At 48.4% G+C, this 14,878-nt stretch overlaps 5 protein-coding genes and 1 long non-coding RNA gene across 11 annotated transcripts in view; 4 read left to right on the top strand and 2 right to left on the bottom strand.

The window, feature by feature from the left end:
• LOC6596713 (uncharacterized protein CG43867) overlaps positions 1-3,732 on the top strand; it is a 128,179-nt gene extending 124,447 nt beyond the window's left edge. For 3 of the 6 annotated variants that reach the window (XM_026990214.1, XM_026990211.1, XM_026990216.1), the window contains 3 exons: positions 255-350; positions 594-935; positions 1,001-3,732. In XM_026990214.1, coding sequence (XP_026846015.1) covers positions 255-350; positions 594-935; positions 1,001-2,317 — 1,755 coding nt within the window. In that variant the 3' untranslated portion in view covers positions 2,318-3,732. The remainder of the gene's footprint in view (positions 1-254; positions 351-593; positions 936-1,000) is intronic. The other 3 variants (XM_026990215.1, XM_026990212.1, XM_026990217.1) reach the window with 1 other exon arrangement.
• An 80-nt stretch (positions 3,733-3,812) lies between these two features.
• On the bottom strand, positions 3,813-5,920 carry LOC6596714 (vesicle-trafficking protein SEC22b-B). The gene is made up of 5 exons (XM_002022001.2): positions 5,730-5,920; positions 5,401-5,644; positions 5,210-5,319; positions 4,784-5,085; positions 3,813-4,717 (listed from the first exon to the last, which is right to left on the bottom strand). The coding sequence occupies exons 2-5, from the start codon at positions 5,473-5,475 to the stop codon at positions 4,569-4,571; spliced, it is 636 nt and encodes a 211-aa protein (XP_002022037.1). The 5' UTR covers positions 5,476-5,644; positions 5,730-5,920; the 3' UTR covers positions 3,813-4,568.
• A 756-nt stretch (positions 5,921-6,676) lies between these two features.
• On the top strand, positions 6,677-7,626 carry LOC113566099 (formin-like protein 7). The gene is made up of 2 exons (XM_026990149.1): positions 6,677-7,473; positions 7,545-7,626. The coding sequence occupies exons 1-2, from the start codon at positions 6,677-6,679 to the stop codon at positions 7,624-7,626; spliced, it is 879 nt and encodes a 292-aa protein (XP_026845950.1).
• Positions 7,627-7,835: 209 nt separating this feature from the next.
• LOC6596715 lies at positions 7,836-9,406 on the top strand. Its single transcript, XM_002022002.2, has 2 exons — positions 7,836-8,031; positions 8,089-9,406. The coding sequence occupies exons 1-2, from the start codon at positions 7,866-7,868 to the stop codon at positions 9,306-9,308; spliced, it is 1,386 nt and encodes a 461-aa protein (XP_002022038.1). The 5' UTR covers positions 7,836-7,865; the 3' UTR covers positions 9,309-9,406.
• LOC113566093 lies at positions 9,324-10,101 on the bottom strand. The gene is made up of 2 exons (XR_003408941.1): positions 9,924-10,101; positions 9,324-9,573 (listed from the first exon to the last, which is right to left on the bottom strand). It is a non-coding gene; the product is annotated as an uncharacterized LOC113566093 (long non-coding RNA).
• A 273-nt stretch (positions 10,102-10,374) lies between these two features.
• LOC6596716 (retinoblastoma family protein) lies at positions 10,375-14,793 on the top strand. Its single transcript, XM_002022003.2, has 8 exons — positions 10,375-10,820; positions 10,891-11,030; positions 11,117-11,305; positions 11,378-11,732; positions 11,805-12,136; positions 12,197-12,932; positions 13,095-13,484; positions 13,573-14,793. The coding sequence occupies exons 1-8, from the start codon at positions 10,632-10,634 to the stop codon at positions 13,741-13,743; spliced, it is 2,502 nt and encodes an 833-aa protein (XP_002022039.1). The 5' UTR covers positions 10,375-10,631; the 3' UTR covers positions 13,744-14,793.
• Positions 14,794-14,878: the final 85 nt, after the last annotated feature.

The following is a 14,878-nucleotide window of genomic DNA, read 5'->3' as shown; positions in this document are numbered from 1 at the left end:
AAACACATCCAACACTGATGAACACTGATTACATTGATGATTGAGTAACATGAAAAAACAAAAAACTGAAAAAAAACAACTGATGATTGATGATGGCTTCTCTTCCATTCCTTATTTTCTTTGAATTTCGATTTGATTGATTGATTGATGTGTTCTCTTGTGTGACCAACCAAACCAACCAAATTGTTGAACCACGTTTCCAAAAACACCGCGTACCCACCGACCGATGACTCTTTGACGAACACTTATTACAGCAACTACTGTTGTGCGCCACCCAAAGCCTGTTCACCTGTGATACCCAACAGGCGGGCAATGCCCATGCCAACGGCAGTTCGCCCACATCTATTCAGGTATGACGGGGAAATCTTTCGTCTTTCTTTTTTTCTTCTTATTGTTTGTACTCTCTTTTGCGTACACGTACACGTACACGTACAGGTACAGTTGTGTTCGATTCCAGTAGTTCGATAAAAGTAGATTACAAACACTCCTAAAACCCCACAAAAGACTAACCATAACCACCACCATACCACTAACCGGAATCTAGTTAGTATCTCTCTGAGATTGTATACTAATTCATCTCTTCGGTCGACCAGGCACCTATTGCTGCACCCATCATCGACTGCAAGTCGAATCCGCCGGCGTACAGCTTCGTTCAGGGCTGGCAGCTCCTCGCTCTGGCCGTCTCCCTGTTTGTCCCGAAGTCGAGTCGCCTACTGTGGTACTTGAAGCTGCATCTTTCACGGAATGCGGACACCAAGACCGAGACGGGCAAGTATGCGGCCTACTGTGAGCGGGCCCTGGAGCGCACTCTAAAGAACGGCGGCCGCGAAACGAAGCCATCGCGCATGGAGGTACTCTCCATTCTCCTGAAGAACCCATATCACCACTCCCTGCCCCATGCGATACCCGTGCACATGATGAACGCCACATACCAGGTATGAGATGGTAATCACAGCGTGTAGACCTCGTCTAAATAACTGCTTATATTCCCTACCTGAAGGTGGTCTCCTTTGACGGCTCGACGACCATCGAGGAGTTCCAGGCGACGCTCGCCCACGAACTAGGAACCCGAGATGCGAGCAATGGCTTCTGTCTGTTCAGCGATGATCCCATCGAGAAGGACCTGGAGCACTTTTTGGAACCGCTAGCCAAGCTGTGCGACGTGATCAGCAAGTGGGAGACAGCGCTGCGGGAGAAGGGGTCTGGGAAGTTCGAGAACTCGCGCGTCATCCAGCTGACCTACAAGAACCGGCTCTACTGGAAGCACACAATAAAGTGCGAGACGGACAAGGAGCGGCTGCTGCAGTGCTACCAAACGAATGCCCAGATCGTCCAGGGTCGCTTTCCCCTGTCCCGCGAGCTGGCCCTGGAGCTGGCCTCGCTCATGTCGCAAATCGACATGGGCGACTACTCGCTGGAAAAGTCGCGCGACGTGGGCGTCGGCCTCAAGGGTCTTGACAAGTTCTATCCGTACCGATACCGAGACGCCCTCGGGGCCGAGCAGCTGAAGGAGGTTCAAGAGCTGCTCATCTCCAAGTGGATGCTCCTTAAGGGCCGCTCCACACTCGACTGCGTCCGCATCTACCTGACCTGCTGCCGCAAGTGGCCCTACTTCGGGGCCTGCCTTTTCCAGGCCAAGCCACGTCAGAGCGAGACCTCGCACGTAGCCTGGCTGGCCGTCGCCGAGGATGCGCTGAACGTGTTAGAGCTGTCCACGATGGCGCCGGTGGCGCGCTATCCTTACAGTTCGGTGATGACATTCGGCGGATGCCAGGACGACTTCATGCTAGTCGTCTCCCACGACGATGGCACACTGGCCGGCGGCTGCGAACAGAAGCTTCTCTTCGCGATGAGCAAGCCCAAGATCTTGGAGATCACCCTGCTCATAGCCGACTACATGAACGCCCTTGGTCACACGGTTCCCGGCACGCCCCAGATGAATTCCCTGACCCGCAACGGATCGCATCGCTCGCTGCGCGCCTCCAATCGTCCTGCTCCCGGTGCCGGATCCACTGTGGCCGCTTCAGGACTCACCAGCATTGGCATTGGCACAGGCGGACCGGGCAGCGGCACTGGCTTCTCCACCAACGCCACCACCACGGCCCACAACACGCTCAACTCCCATGCCACGCACACGCTCAACTCCACGCACTCGCACACACTGAGCAGCTCGCATCACGCCACAACCGGAGGAGGCGGCGGTAGTCATCCGGGAACACTCAGCTCGGGCCATCATCACCATCATCATCAGCAGCAGCATCACCACCACCAGCCGGATATACTGAAGAGCACGCCCGACCATCAGAGGATCAAGTAGAGGAAGGATCCTCCCTTCACTTCATTCTATACCGTATTGTACATAGGCGCCGCATACGCATCCACAACAGGACACATATACGACTAATATACATATGCTACAGATACACGCCCACATAAAGGGATACACACATATATTTACGTAGAATAAGAAGAGCGGGGGATCCCTCGATCCACAGGCACTACTCAACACTGTTCTTTCCTAAACAACTAGCAACGGTACACGTACTCTAACCTAATCGTATAATTCGATTAATTATAGTCTCTTTTTTTGTATAGTCCTAAGAGCGTACCCCAAAAAAATATTTAAGAGGTATCTGAAACAGAACATATTTTGAATCTCTTTTCGTTAGTTTTTCTTTGTTTGTTTCGTGGTTGTAGTTCCCTCAGATACAGATACAGATAAAGATAGAGATACATATATACGTATATGTAAAGATAGAGATACTAGTATGTGGTATATTCGAGTGTTCTTGCTCTTTGATGTAATGCTTTGTAATACGAGTCTCAATTGTCCCTCCATGCGCTATAACTGCCTTTTGAATTTATAGATGAGAAGAATAGAAGACAGGAGCAAGCCAAACAAAAACAAAAACAACAACAAAAAAAACAGCATATAGCAAACACTAGTGTTAGAGACCAAACCAAACCAAAACAAAAAGATAAATATTTTGTAAAGAGTTTTTCGAGCCAGAAACAGAAGTAGAAGAACATCTCCATCAACTACACTCGTATTAGTACTATGGTTTTCGCTTCGGGCGAAATGGCGCATTCAGGCAGCATTCAGCACTTTTTTAGATCCCTCCCACCCCTAGCACCATCATGCTGCATTTGTTTTTAAAACGTTTTAGCCCTTATTCGGTGTCCCAGAGCTTCTCTAAAGCAAAGGCTTAGGGCTTTCCATTGATATACAGAGCGTAAATTACATAGAAGCGATAGATGAGATTGGGCACTCATACAGAGACCTACTAGAGAATAGAATAGCATCGCTGATCCTTGGTTATCTGTCGGCTTTCGTTAAACTCACTCACACACGCATATATAAAAAATATACAATATATATATATATAGGGAGAGTATACATGTACTCAGAATCGATATTTAACAAAATTATACACAAGCAAAAACTAATTATACAGAAGATATAACAAAAGAATTGTATGCAAATGGCAAAAGCGCATTTTTTCCTAATTGTAAAGATTTGATATTACACATTTATACGATGTAAAAGAAGCCCAACCCCAAGACCCGAACCGAAGATACACCATCACATTGGGAAGAAGAATCAAAGAATCGAACAAGGATATAGTATATATGTACGTATAACTATATAGGCAAATGTATCACACACATCACTCGAACGAAACGAATTATATATATATATAAAGGGAAATTAATAATTAAAACTAAACCAAAGATCTGCATTAGTATTTCTACTACGGGGGCAAAGGGATAGGGGATGATGGGGGGAATCAAATGGTAATCAAATGGCGGTATGCTTATTTAAACAATGTAAATTGATTTATTTTCCTTAATTTAGTAACTATATAAATTGCCTAAAACTTGTATTATTTCCCGTTCTGTGCTGTCTTTTTTTCTTATTGCTTAGCTCCTAATCGCAGTCGATTGGGTTTCCTAGGCACTATCTTCATAGCTATTCCACATTTATGTACGTACAATCTACAAATTCACACACACACACACAGAGAGACACATTAAGTATTATAATTTACAGACAGGTATCCCCGCCGGCCGCCGGCCACCACCCGCCAGCCACACGGTAGCAAAGCAAAGGTAGCACAAGTGCAAAGGTCGAGCAAACTAAATTTAATTGAAATCGTAATAAAATATTTAAGAAAAATATAGTGCGAACGAGGGACCATGACCATGACGATGACCGCAACTGTGACTGTGCGGGTGTGCTGGGTTAAATGGTTTTCCGGTATTACAGACCGAGGAAAAAGATATAAAACTTAAATCATGTCAAAGTTGCTGGATTCCTTTGCATTGGTAAATATTGCCCCTCATATATACATGTATATATATATATATATGTATGTGATATATGATTTGGTATATATGTGTGTTAGCCTAAATATCTTTTGGCCGTCCGTCTTTGACGTCCGACTTCCGACACTGAGCATGATCCACCGCCGATGGACGAGCGTCACCTTTCGCTGCTGCCGGGGAAACTTCCACTGACAACTGATTCTAAACGTTAACACAAACAGAGAGTGGGGCACCAACGAATATTACAAAACCCAGAAGTAGAGGAAAAAGATGATGAAAACGATGCCGACAGCCGCCACCTTCATGACCATCGACTTGCGGTTGAGTAATTTGGCATCCTTCTTGTACTTTTGCGACATCAGCGACAGGTTCTGGGTCTTCGTGTCGAGGTCTGCAAGCGAAAAAAGAAAAAAACGGAGATTAGATATAGGCTCAGAGGTGGTATATTGTTAGTTACCCGCCAAGACCGTGCCACGTTGTAGCACGTCGTCGATGTTCTGCACCATGATGCGCTGCACGTCCTGGAGCTGTGTGTTGATATTGTTGATGTTTCGCCTGCGGTCCGTCAGTTGCCTTTTCGCCTTCTGTATGTACACATCGAACTCGATGAAGGCATAGGGCCGGGTCACCGAGTTCACCCTCCGCCCATAGTGTGTGTGGAACTCCTGGGCAAGGTCCTCCAGGTAGTTGAACGCCAGTCGCTTGGAATACATTTTATCGACCATGACCAAGTAACAAACGTCATTCTCGATTAGAACGCTGCTTGGAGGGAAATGGGGGAGAAGAGGGAAATGGAAATAGTGCGATTGCCGGCAGCGTTAGCTTCATTGCATCATCGTATATAATACACAACAGGCGATAACTGATGGCTGGCGGTACTCACTGGAATAGGTATGGTCCCGTCTCGATGCTACTCCTGGCCGGCGAGTGTGTGCCCAGCTTCCGGAAGAGCATCTTCGCCTGGTTCTGATAATCCAAGATGCTGCGTCCGCTCTAAAAGTGAAAGTTTTTCAGTTAAGAGCGATATTTAGCGGTTGAGGTGTGTTGGTGAGAAGTGGAACCTTTGACACTGACCTGCTCGTCTTCCTGCATGGTGCCTACCAGTGGCAGGCCATCGATGCCTCTGGCTATCATTGTAAGCATCGCCATGTTGAGGGCTCCTTCTCATTCGCTACGTGGACTTGGGTCGCTCGGTGTGTTGTTTCAGCTTAGCGCTCTCGCTCTGTGAACACGGCTTCACTTTCCGATGCCTTGTCCCGCTCCGCACCGTTGTTGTAGTGGTCACAGTGTTTGTAGCTCCAGCTACAATTCATTCAGCCTGTAATATTGTGAAATTTATATGCTACATATGTCGAACGGTTTCTCTCTGGCTCCCATATTCATATATATATATATACCCATACCTGTGCCTGTTCCTGTTTCTGTGACCGCTCCAGTGTCTCGTTGTCCGCTGAACGAATGCGTGAGTCGTGGCCTAATAGGTGACTGGTCTCCTATGGGGGGTCGGCATTGCTTGCGTTTTAGTTTGTGTGAAAACTATGTTGCAACGTTGGGCGACGAGGGGCGGTCGCTAAATCCGATTCGTGTTTTTTCCTGTAGAGGGAAACACGTCAGCAGTGTCAACGATAGCTGGAATATTTGGTCACACTCGTTCAGTGGAGATCTCAAATGGACGATAGTTCTTGGTCATCTATCGATACCGTGCTTTGGCGGTTAATTTTAAACTCGAATTTCCCTCCGGTGAAGATCAATGGAGCTTCATGAAGATCAGTACCCTGATCAAACTCGTTGAAACGAGTTTCGCCTAAAGATAGTTACGCAACTCCCATCTTCCCACTGCTTCCATAACTTCCCCCGCTGACCAGGCATGAAGGAAATGCACATGAACGCATTTTTCAAATGCTTCCTCTATGCGGTCAGGCGAATATAGGCGCAAAACTCGGCGACCAAAGTAGCCAGCCGTGTGACAATTCGCCCAACTGGTTTCACTTCGTTTCGCCTGGCCTCGGTCTGGGCCCCTGTCTGAACAAGCATGGAGAAGAGTCGAAAAGGAAAAGTAGTTCGCAGCCACAGGCCAAAAACCAGACCAGGGACTGGGTGGGTTTGAGTTCGAGTACTTGGCCGCCTTGTAGTTGTGCGTACTCGTGTTTCAATTAGAGTGACCATTTGCTATGGGCTGCTGGGGAACCTGTTCAATTTTCGATGTTCGATGCTCACCCACCGCCAAGGTGCGTGCACTTCCGTTCGTTAGCCGCCTTCCACACGCTTCCGCTTTCCATGTTCCGGACAGACAGCTACTATAAAAAGCGCCAGCTCCTCCCCATGGACAAACAAACGGTCGACAATCGCCATGTCCACAACAATAAATTTAGCGGTAGCGGTACTCTGTCTCCTGCATTTAGTGGGAGCCATTGCTGGCCAGCAGAATCTCCTCACGCGTCCTCAGCGGAGCTCTCTCTTCGGTGGGTCACCCGCTTTGGATTCGCTCGCTTCCTTCGGCTCCATCGGTCACCTGGCTCCCCTTACATCAGCCGGCTGGAACAGCGTGACACCGATTGTCGGGGAGTGGGCCTACAATCCGATTGGTCTGGGACACATGAGCAAGGATGAGCTGGTGACCCTGCTGGACGCTTGGCGAGAGGTAGAGCAGGAAGTGGCCACCAGCCCAGTGCCAGAGCCACTGGAAACCACCACAACGCCGGCACCACCAAGGCGACCCCGTCCGCCTCCTCCTCCTCCACCGCCTCCACCACCACGGCCAGTAGTGCTTGCGCCTGCTCCCAATCCGCTAGCACCTGGTACTCCAGTTACCGTTCGACTGCCGGCCTTTGTCCCCGTCCGGCTGGCGGCCATGTTCACTCCCCGCGCTCCCGATGCCGTTGCTCCTGCTGCTGGCGGGGATGACCTGGTCACCGATGATGTAACAGACAGCGAGGCCATGCCCCGCCTCTTCCGCTTCATGCAGATGACCGCGCCACGCGCCCCCTCGTCTCGTCGCCAGCAACAGCAGCAGCAGCAGATCGTAGTGCGGAATACGCTGGACAGCATCGAAGCGGGCACCTCGCCGGCCAGGAACCGCGTGAAGCCCAGCCCCAGGGTGGCCCAGGCAGCCCCACAGCCTGCGCCAGTGTCTCCCTTCCATGCCAGGTAGGTTTCGCCTCGTGTGGATCCTTCCCCACGATTCTTGGTGGTCTTATATCAGTCACTTCCATTTCCAGGTTCGGAATGCCGGACCAGCTGGCCAACGCTCGCCTGGAGCTCGTGCCCTCGTCGCAGATCATCGGCGACTGGCGAGAGTGAACCAAAGAGAAGAAACAACCTTCTACATATGTATATTTTTTTTTTATTTATAAGGATGTAATGTGTGTGTGTGTGGGAGATCTATCTCAGACCCAAATATGTCAGTCCCAAATCAAGAGAGACTTTCAGAATCGATCAGTTCTGAATCGAATCAAGCACAATAAAACAAAGCAACAAATTTTTTGAAGAATACATAAATCACATAAATTTCAATATACACATCCGAAAGGAACTATACTATGTTTTTTAGCGAGTCCATCGAGCTGTCGTGTGGTGTAGGCCGTCCAAATCCGAACTTCCAGCGACTGATTCCTTTCATAGAGCCCCCTAGCGATGAGTATGAGGGTCCCGGAAGCCAGGCCCCGGCACTTCTCGACCTCTCCCTGGTAAAGATCCAGCAGGACAGTAAGGACAGTAAAAGCAGAATTTTGAACAGCTAAACAGTACGATTTGCGCGGTCAGGTTACAGATTAACAACACCGCACAAGCCATCGGGGAAGAAGCCTTCGGAGGACTTTGTCAGGGCCACCATCGTGGATGTGGATCCCCTAACGGGTGGGCCCTGGTTGCGGCACAAGATCTTTTATCGGTCATCTCCCCGAAAAGTGCAGCCGCACTCCTCGCTGAAGCGTCGCCAAAAGATGACCAATTTGGTTACGTCCACTATGCTCAAGAAGAGTTTACCGGAAAATTTCACGGAGCCGCTGGAAAACACTGACAGGGAAATGAAGGTTCTCTGGAGGCGTGGACAGTCCCCACCGAACAACTTTATTAACCTGGAGCCTCGTCCGGTTCCGGCCATGATCGAGATTCTAGGGCCGAAGAATCTCCTAGAGACAAAGTCAGAACAAAGCGACACAGAGCTGAGCTCCATCAATTTGGAGGAGTCCATGTATTCTTCACTCCCACCATTTCTATCTCGCGTAGACCCGATTGATATGCCCTGCAGCCAAACCACTGTCCACGTCCGTACGGAGCTGATTTATGAAATATCCGGGGCTTCCATACAACAATCGATAGAGTTCAATCATCTGGAGGAAGAGTTTGAAGCGAAGAATATGCTAGACGATCTAGATACCCAAGAGCCGTGTGAGTCTGCTTGTAAAATGTTTGAAACAGACGACTCTTTGAAGGAACTGGGACCCAATTCCATCACTACAGAGATGATTGGCGATACGATTGGGGGATCGATCAACCACCAGCCACCAACGACAGCCACCACTTTGGACGAGGTCCAGCAGCACATGCGGGAACGGGTTAAGGTGACAGCCGAGAAGCTGACCAAAAAATTGGAGTCCCTCGCTGAACAGTTGCCGCGCATGTTCCAGCAGGAGAAGAGCGTCTCCACAGCCACTCAATTGCCAGAATGTCATCCCAGGCTAGGAGCAGGAGCAGTCTCAGTAACGTTTCTCATGAAGAACGAGGCAGCTTGTCAGAGAAGACGCGTCGTCCATTGTCTTCCGATAGTTCACGAGCCTCTATGCGAATTCAACTCGGCAGATAGCGTGACGGTGGTTAAGCCTACACCTAAGCATCAAGCGAGTGGAACTCAACGTGATGTCCAAAAAAAGGAGCAGACGTCTGGAGCATCCCTGACCCTTTCTGTGGGGCGCGACACGCTGCAGGCGCTAGATCGCGGAGCCATTCCAGAGACAGAGGAACCAAGTTGCAGTCATGCGTAGGAGTCGTGTCAGTGATACGCTGCTCTCGACAAATAAAACTTTGTTTATTTAGTGACATATTCAATAAATTAATAAGTAAGAGACGGCACAAACTCAAATTTAAAATTGAAAACTTTAAACAATTTTTAAATACGATATATAACGAGAAATAAACTTCCTTTCTGCTTCCTCCGATGCTGGTCGATCGCCGCTGAGGGCGTCTTCCTTAAGCATTCCGGCCCTTGACGTCGATCTCCAGTCCTTGACTACATCCGAACTTTCGAAGCTGACATAAATTTCAGAAAAATATTTTTTGATCTGTTATTTTAGATTTAGAAAGCAGCTGACAAAAAAAAATCAATTTCTAGATAATAAAAATGTACAAATTGAAATTTCCAACCAACTTTTACGACATGAAGCCTAATTATTGATTCATTCCATACACATTCCCGTTAAATACCAAGAAGAAAGCGAATCCCACAAAGATTATCTGCTGGGTTCATTCTAGCCCCATAACTAGAGCGAAAAATCCAAAAGTCCTATGTTATGTACTTTAATACAAATTTAATTTAATTTGGTGAGCAAAGTCCTCAAAGGTCACACATTTTCGCTATCTTCAGATAATAGTATTCTTACCAGTTTGCCGAACCTGGATCAGATCGTATCATTTTTATAGCCAAAAGGAACAAATCAATTTGCTGTGGCTGCACAACGACCGACGACACGTTCTGACTGATTTTCTATCTCTCTCGCGCGCACTCTTCGTCATTTAATGTCAGCGCCGTCTGCCGGAGGAAAGCCATACTGACTGTGTTTCGGTTATAAATGTAGAGTTGCGGTCGCAGCAACAACTAACAACGTTCTCCCTCGTTTTCTTTGCATTCGCATGAGAAAACGAGAAATCGACGAATATTTAAAATTTTTGTATCGTGCAACAAATAAGCTGAGAAATAACTTTTATCGATTTCAGTATTTCATTGCATGGGTGCGACTATTTTTATACGGTAACACTGCTGCACACACATACTGCATTCAATAAATCCGCGGTCACACTTTGTTACTTTCCCGCCTTTTACTCAATAAAAAAATTAGGTGCGGCGCGGAAAGTGCATGCCCTGGACACTGTAGATATAATAGGAACACGGTTTGCCAACCCAGCCGAACATCAGCGAGCATCAGCAGGCGCCAAAACAGACTACAAAAGTGCGGAAATCTGCCTTCGCTGCCTGCCCACGTCCCCCGCCCCGCGGCGGCAGCAGCAACCACAAAAAATACAAAATCAAACAAAAACCAAGAAAACTTAAGTTTAGTGTAGCAAAAATAGTGAAAACGCACCCGTGCACGATGAGCAACGACGGCCAAGAGCAGGAGCTGGGCGCCGAGGTGGTCAGTGGGGCCGTGGTCACCGACGACACCCTGGAGATCACGAAAGCCAAATACACGAATCTGTGCCGCGAACTCAATATGGACAGCCAGACGGAGGAGGACGGCTGGGCGATGTACCTTGATGTGAGGCAGCGCTGCGTCATGGAGGTAAGTTGTTCCGTTCGCCGCTCTCATCGATCCCCTTTCTTGCCATCAATCTGAATCTGATATCTCACAGGGTGACTCCTTGATGTGGCTTTGTTGCTGTCTCTTTGCGGCCTGCCGTCGGTCGAGCACGCCCACGGTGATTGGACAGGATGCCGTGGTGCGCGGCAATTGCGTATCCCTCAACAATCTGCTGCGGTGCTGCCAGATGAGGTAGGTCCCTTTGAATTCTCTCTCAACCATCGATATCACATCATCCATCGCTTTGTGTGTGTCTGTTTGTGTAATGGTTTTTCCAGCATCTACGACTTCAAGACCAAGATCAAGCAGTGGTGCGACATGGCCAACCTGCCGCAGGAGTTTGTCAACGAGATCGAGGTACTGGATCGCAAGTTCAGCATCACATTCACACTGTACAAACGCTTTCGTAACATCTTTGACAAGATCTTCAACTGTCCGCCCAACGAGAAACGTCACTCGAAATATATGTGAGTGCCGGTCGCCTATGTCTATAATAAGAGTACTCCCTGTAATCCCATGATCTTCTGATCTAATTGCAGTTCCCTGCATGCCAATCACGCCAATGGCAAATGCTCCTACATCAAACTGGATGACATTTGCTGGCGGCTGTTTTTGTGCGCCAAGAACCAGAAGCCGAGCACCACAGTTGACCTGGTCACGTCTTTCAATCTGATGATCTGCTGCATCGATCTGATCTACAACAATGTGCTGGCCGAGAAGCGCACTGATCTCATCAATCCTAAATTCGACGGCCTGCCTAACAACTGGACGGAGGTGGACTTCAAGGCGAATCCCCACTGCATACTGACTTACTTCTGCGACATGACTGAAGAGGCCAAGGCCATGAAGGCCACCACCTTCAGGGAGATCATGTCCAGCTTCTTTCAGACAATGGTGAGTGGCAGATGAAGAGAAAATGAAACAAGCGCAATCAAGTCATAAACATGCCTCTCCATTCCTCTCCAGACCATCTATGGCCACAAAGATAACATGCTGGGCCTCTTGGCCAACGAGAACTTTGAGCGCAACCTAAAGTCGCTCAACATCAGCTACGAGCAGTACGTGCTGAGCGTGGGCGAGTTCGACGAGCGCATCCTGAGCGCCTACGACGCCAGCGATCACACCAACCTGAACGACCAGGCCCTTAGACCCCCGGTCACGCCGCTGACACGCAAACAAGATCTGCCAGCCCAGCCGGCGATGGCCGGTGAGAAGTTCGAACCCGTTCTCAATGCCACCAACAATGTGAAGCAGCTGAGTGCCTTCGATCGCATCACCGAGCCCACGGAATATGTCAAGTGCGTTTCCTATCCTGACAGCCTTTGAATGCGGTTGCTTATCGTTCTGTATCATTGCAGGCAAGCTGGCGATGAGGTGATTGCCAAGCTGCTGAAAATCATCGAGGACATCAAGCTTAAGTTCCTCGCAAAATATCCGTCGGGGGAGGCGAAAAGCCGCTTCCGACTGGCCAAGTCCTTCTACTACTATCTGCTGGATCAGATCTTGCAGGCGGAAATCAAGAACAAGCCCGAGTTCGATCTCAAGCGTCTGCTGGTGCAGAAGATCTCGCTGGACATCTTTAACATCACGCTTATGGCCTGCTGCGTGGAGCTGGTGCTGGAGGCCTACAAGACGGAGCTCAAGTTCCCCTGGGTGCTCGAGTGTTTCAGTATTAGTGCCTTTGAGTTTCAGAAGATCATCGAGATTGTCGTGCGACACGGCTCGCACGAGGGCTGCCTCAACCGCTACCTCATTAAGCATCTCAACTCGATCGAGGAGACCTGCCTCGAGCGCCTGGCCTGGGCGAGTAACTCCCCCGTCTGGGACATGATCGCCACCGCCCCTAAGCCGCTGCCCACCCACTACGACGTGAACTGCGACCGCACCGCCGGCGCCCTGCAGATCTTTCTGCGCAAGGTCTACCTCCTCGGCTGGCTGCGCATCCAGAAGCTCTGCTCTGAACTGATTCTGATCGACAAGGCGCCTGAGCGCATCTGGCACATTTTCGAGCACTCAATCACACAAAAAACAGACCTCATGAAGGACCGCCATCTCGACCAAATTATCATGTGTGCAATATATATTTACATAAGGGTGAGTGCGCGCTCTATCTCTCTCTAATTGATGCGCTTACATAAGTACATAAGGGCTCAAATGCTATGCCACTTTGACCACATTGGCATTTCCCTGCTCTGTCCTGCCCTAATGCAGTTGTAAACCATTTTTCATATTTTTCTCATGGCATCCCTCCCACAGGTATCGAAACTAGAGGATCCAAAATTCAGCGACATTATGCGCGCCTATCGCAATCAACCGCAGGCGGTGAACAGCGTCTATCGCGAGGTGCTCTTCGACCTCAACGACGATGGGCAGCCGAAGGTGACGGACATTATATACTTCTATAACCACAAGTATGTGCCGCTGATGAAGCAGTTTGCGATCGACTACCTGAATATGACTCCGGACGTGACCGGCTGCAAGATAAAGGCCGCCGATCTACTGCTTTCACCCCATCCCTCGGAGCGGGCCGCCCAGCCGAAGAAGGTCACGCAGAATCACTCGCTGTATGTCACGCAAATGCCCAAGAACGAGATCCAACAGTCGCCGAATCAGATGGTCTACGAGTTCTATCGCAGCCCCGCTAAGGTAACCATTCGACCTGTGACCTGTGGCCGCGTGCCTCTCCTGCCTCTTACCATCTGTGGCTCATCTGTTCCAAATGTCCTTCCTGTAGGATCTGCAACTGATGAACGAGAAGGTGCGCGGGGGCAAGCGCATGCTCAGCTTCGGAGATGAGCCCGGCCTGGGCCAACTCGAGACGAAGCGCATCAATCTGCCAACACACCTCAGCCAGATAAAGGCGGTGATGGACGATCGGGAGAGCGAGCCGCGGGATCCCAAGTAGAAGAAGTAGACGGATTCAAACGAGACATAGATAGACACCGGGTCTCTGGGGGCAGCTTAGATTTTAGTTTAGAAGGACGATGGGGGCGAGGCGCTGGCGGTGAGACCAGAGGACCTGAGCGGCTATGGTCGATTTTATGATTGTTTTTTATTTTTTTTTAGTTTGACTTGTTAATTTAAACACAAAAAACCCAATCGTAAGCATCCCTTTTACACCATGCTCGATAGAAATCCGCTTAGAAATCCGTTCAGCATAGAAATCCATATTATCTCTTAGACTCTTGCACTGGCTACTGCTACTGCTAAAGCAGTTTATTCGAACCACGCATCCGCATCCGCGTCTGTATCACGTATCATTTTTGTATGTGGTTTTGCGAGGGTTTTTGTTCGGTTCGGTTCCATCATCTACAATTGAGTGTATTGTGTGCACAGAATAGGACAGAGGATGAGGATGTACCGCACACAATCATTTGTTTTTATTGTGCGACACAATTGTTTTATATAGTGCCACAAATCATTTGGCAGAATTTGTACTATAGCACCGATCAACAACTTAGAGCTTTTTTTTATCTCTACGTTCTAGATATTAGATCCTATGTGACATTTTTAATTACTTTGGTGGCACTTTACAAAAGCATTAAATTAATATATAAACTTTTTCACCCACTAACAATTCCTATATTCTATTCCCCCTACTATGTATATCCCCCCTAGTGTGTGCAATGACCATTTTAAAGCATCAGTCTATCTCTTGTCTATTGCAATATCTACATTTTACCGTGTTTCACGAGTCCGTTTCACGTACCTTTTTCAAATATTTTACCACAGAATGGCATAAATTATTCCATGAAAAGAATCAATACGATGGTCTGTAGCTATTTTTGGGCTTCTTTTCATGATCGCTCTCATTTTGTGCAATAAAGGAGCCAAGGGATGTATAGATATCTAAAAATCCATTAAGCAGTTTACAAAACAAACTAGACTCCAATTAGATCTCCATGATTTGCCTACGATTTTTTCGTTAGTTTAGGGACTTTCTGCCTTATTCTGTTTTTATTTAAAATTTTTAAATTTCATGGCGCGGTGAGGGGTGGGGGGGAGTACTATCCTAGCATGGGGTAGGGTTACCATTTTGC

This window comes from Drosophila persimilis, unplaced genomic scaffold (genome assembly GCF_003286085.1).
Source record: "Drosophila persimilis strain 14011-0111.01,24,50 unplaced genomic scaffold, DperRS2 tig00000520-arrow-pilon, whole genome shotgun sequence".
NCBI lineage: Eukaryota > Metazoa > Arthropoda > Insecta > Diptera > Drosophilidae > Drosophila > Drosophila persimilis.
This window is presented reverse-complemented; position numbering and strand designations above follow the sequence as displayed.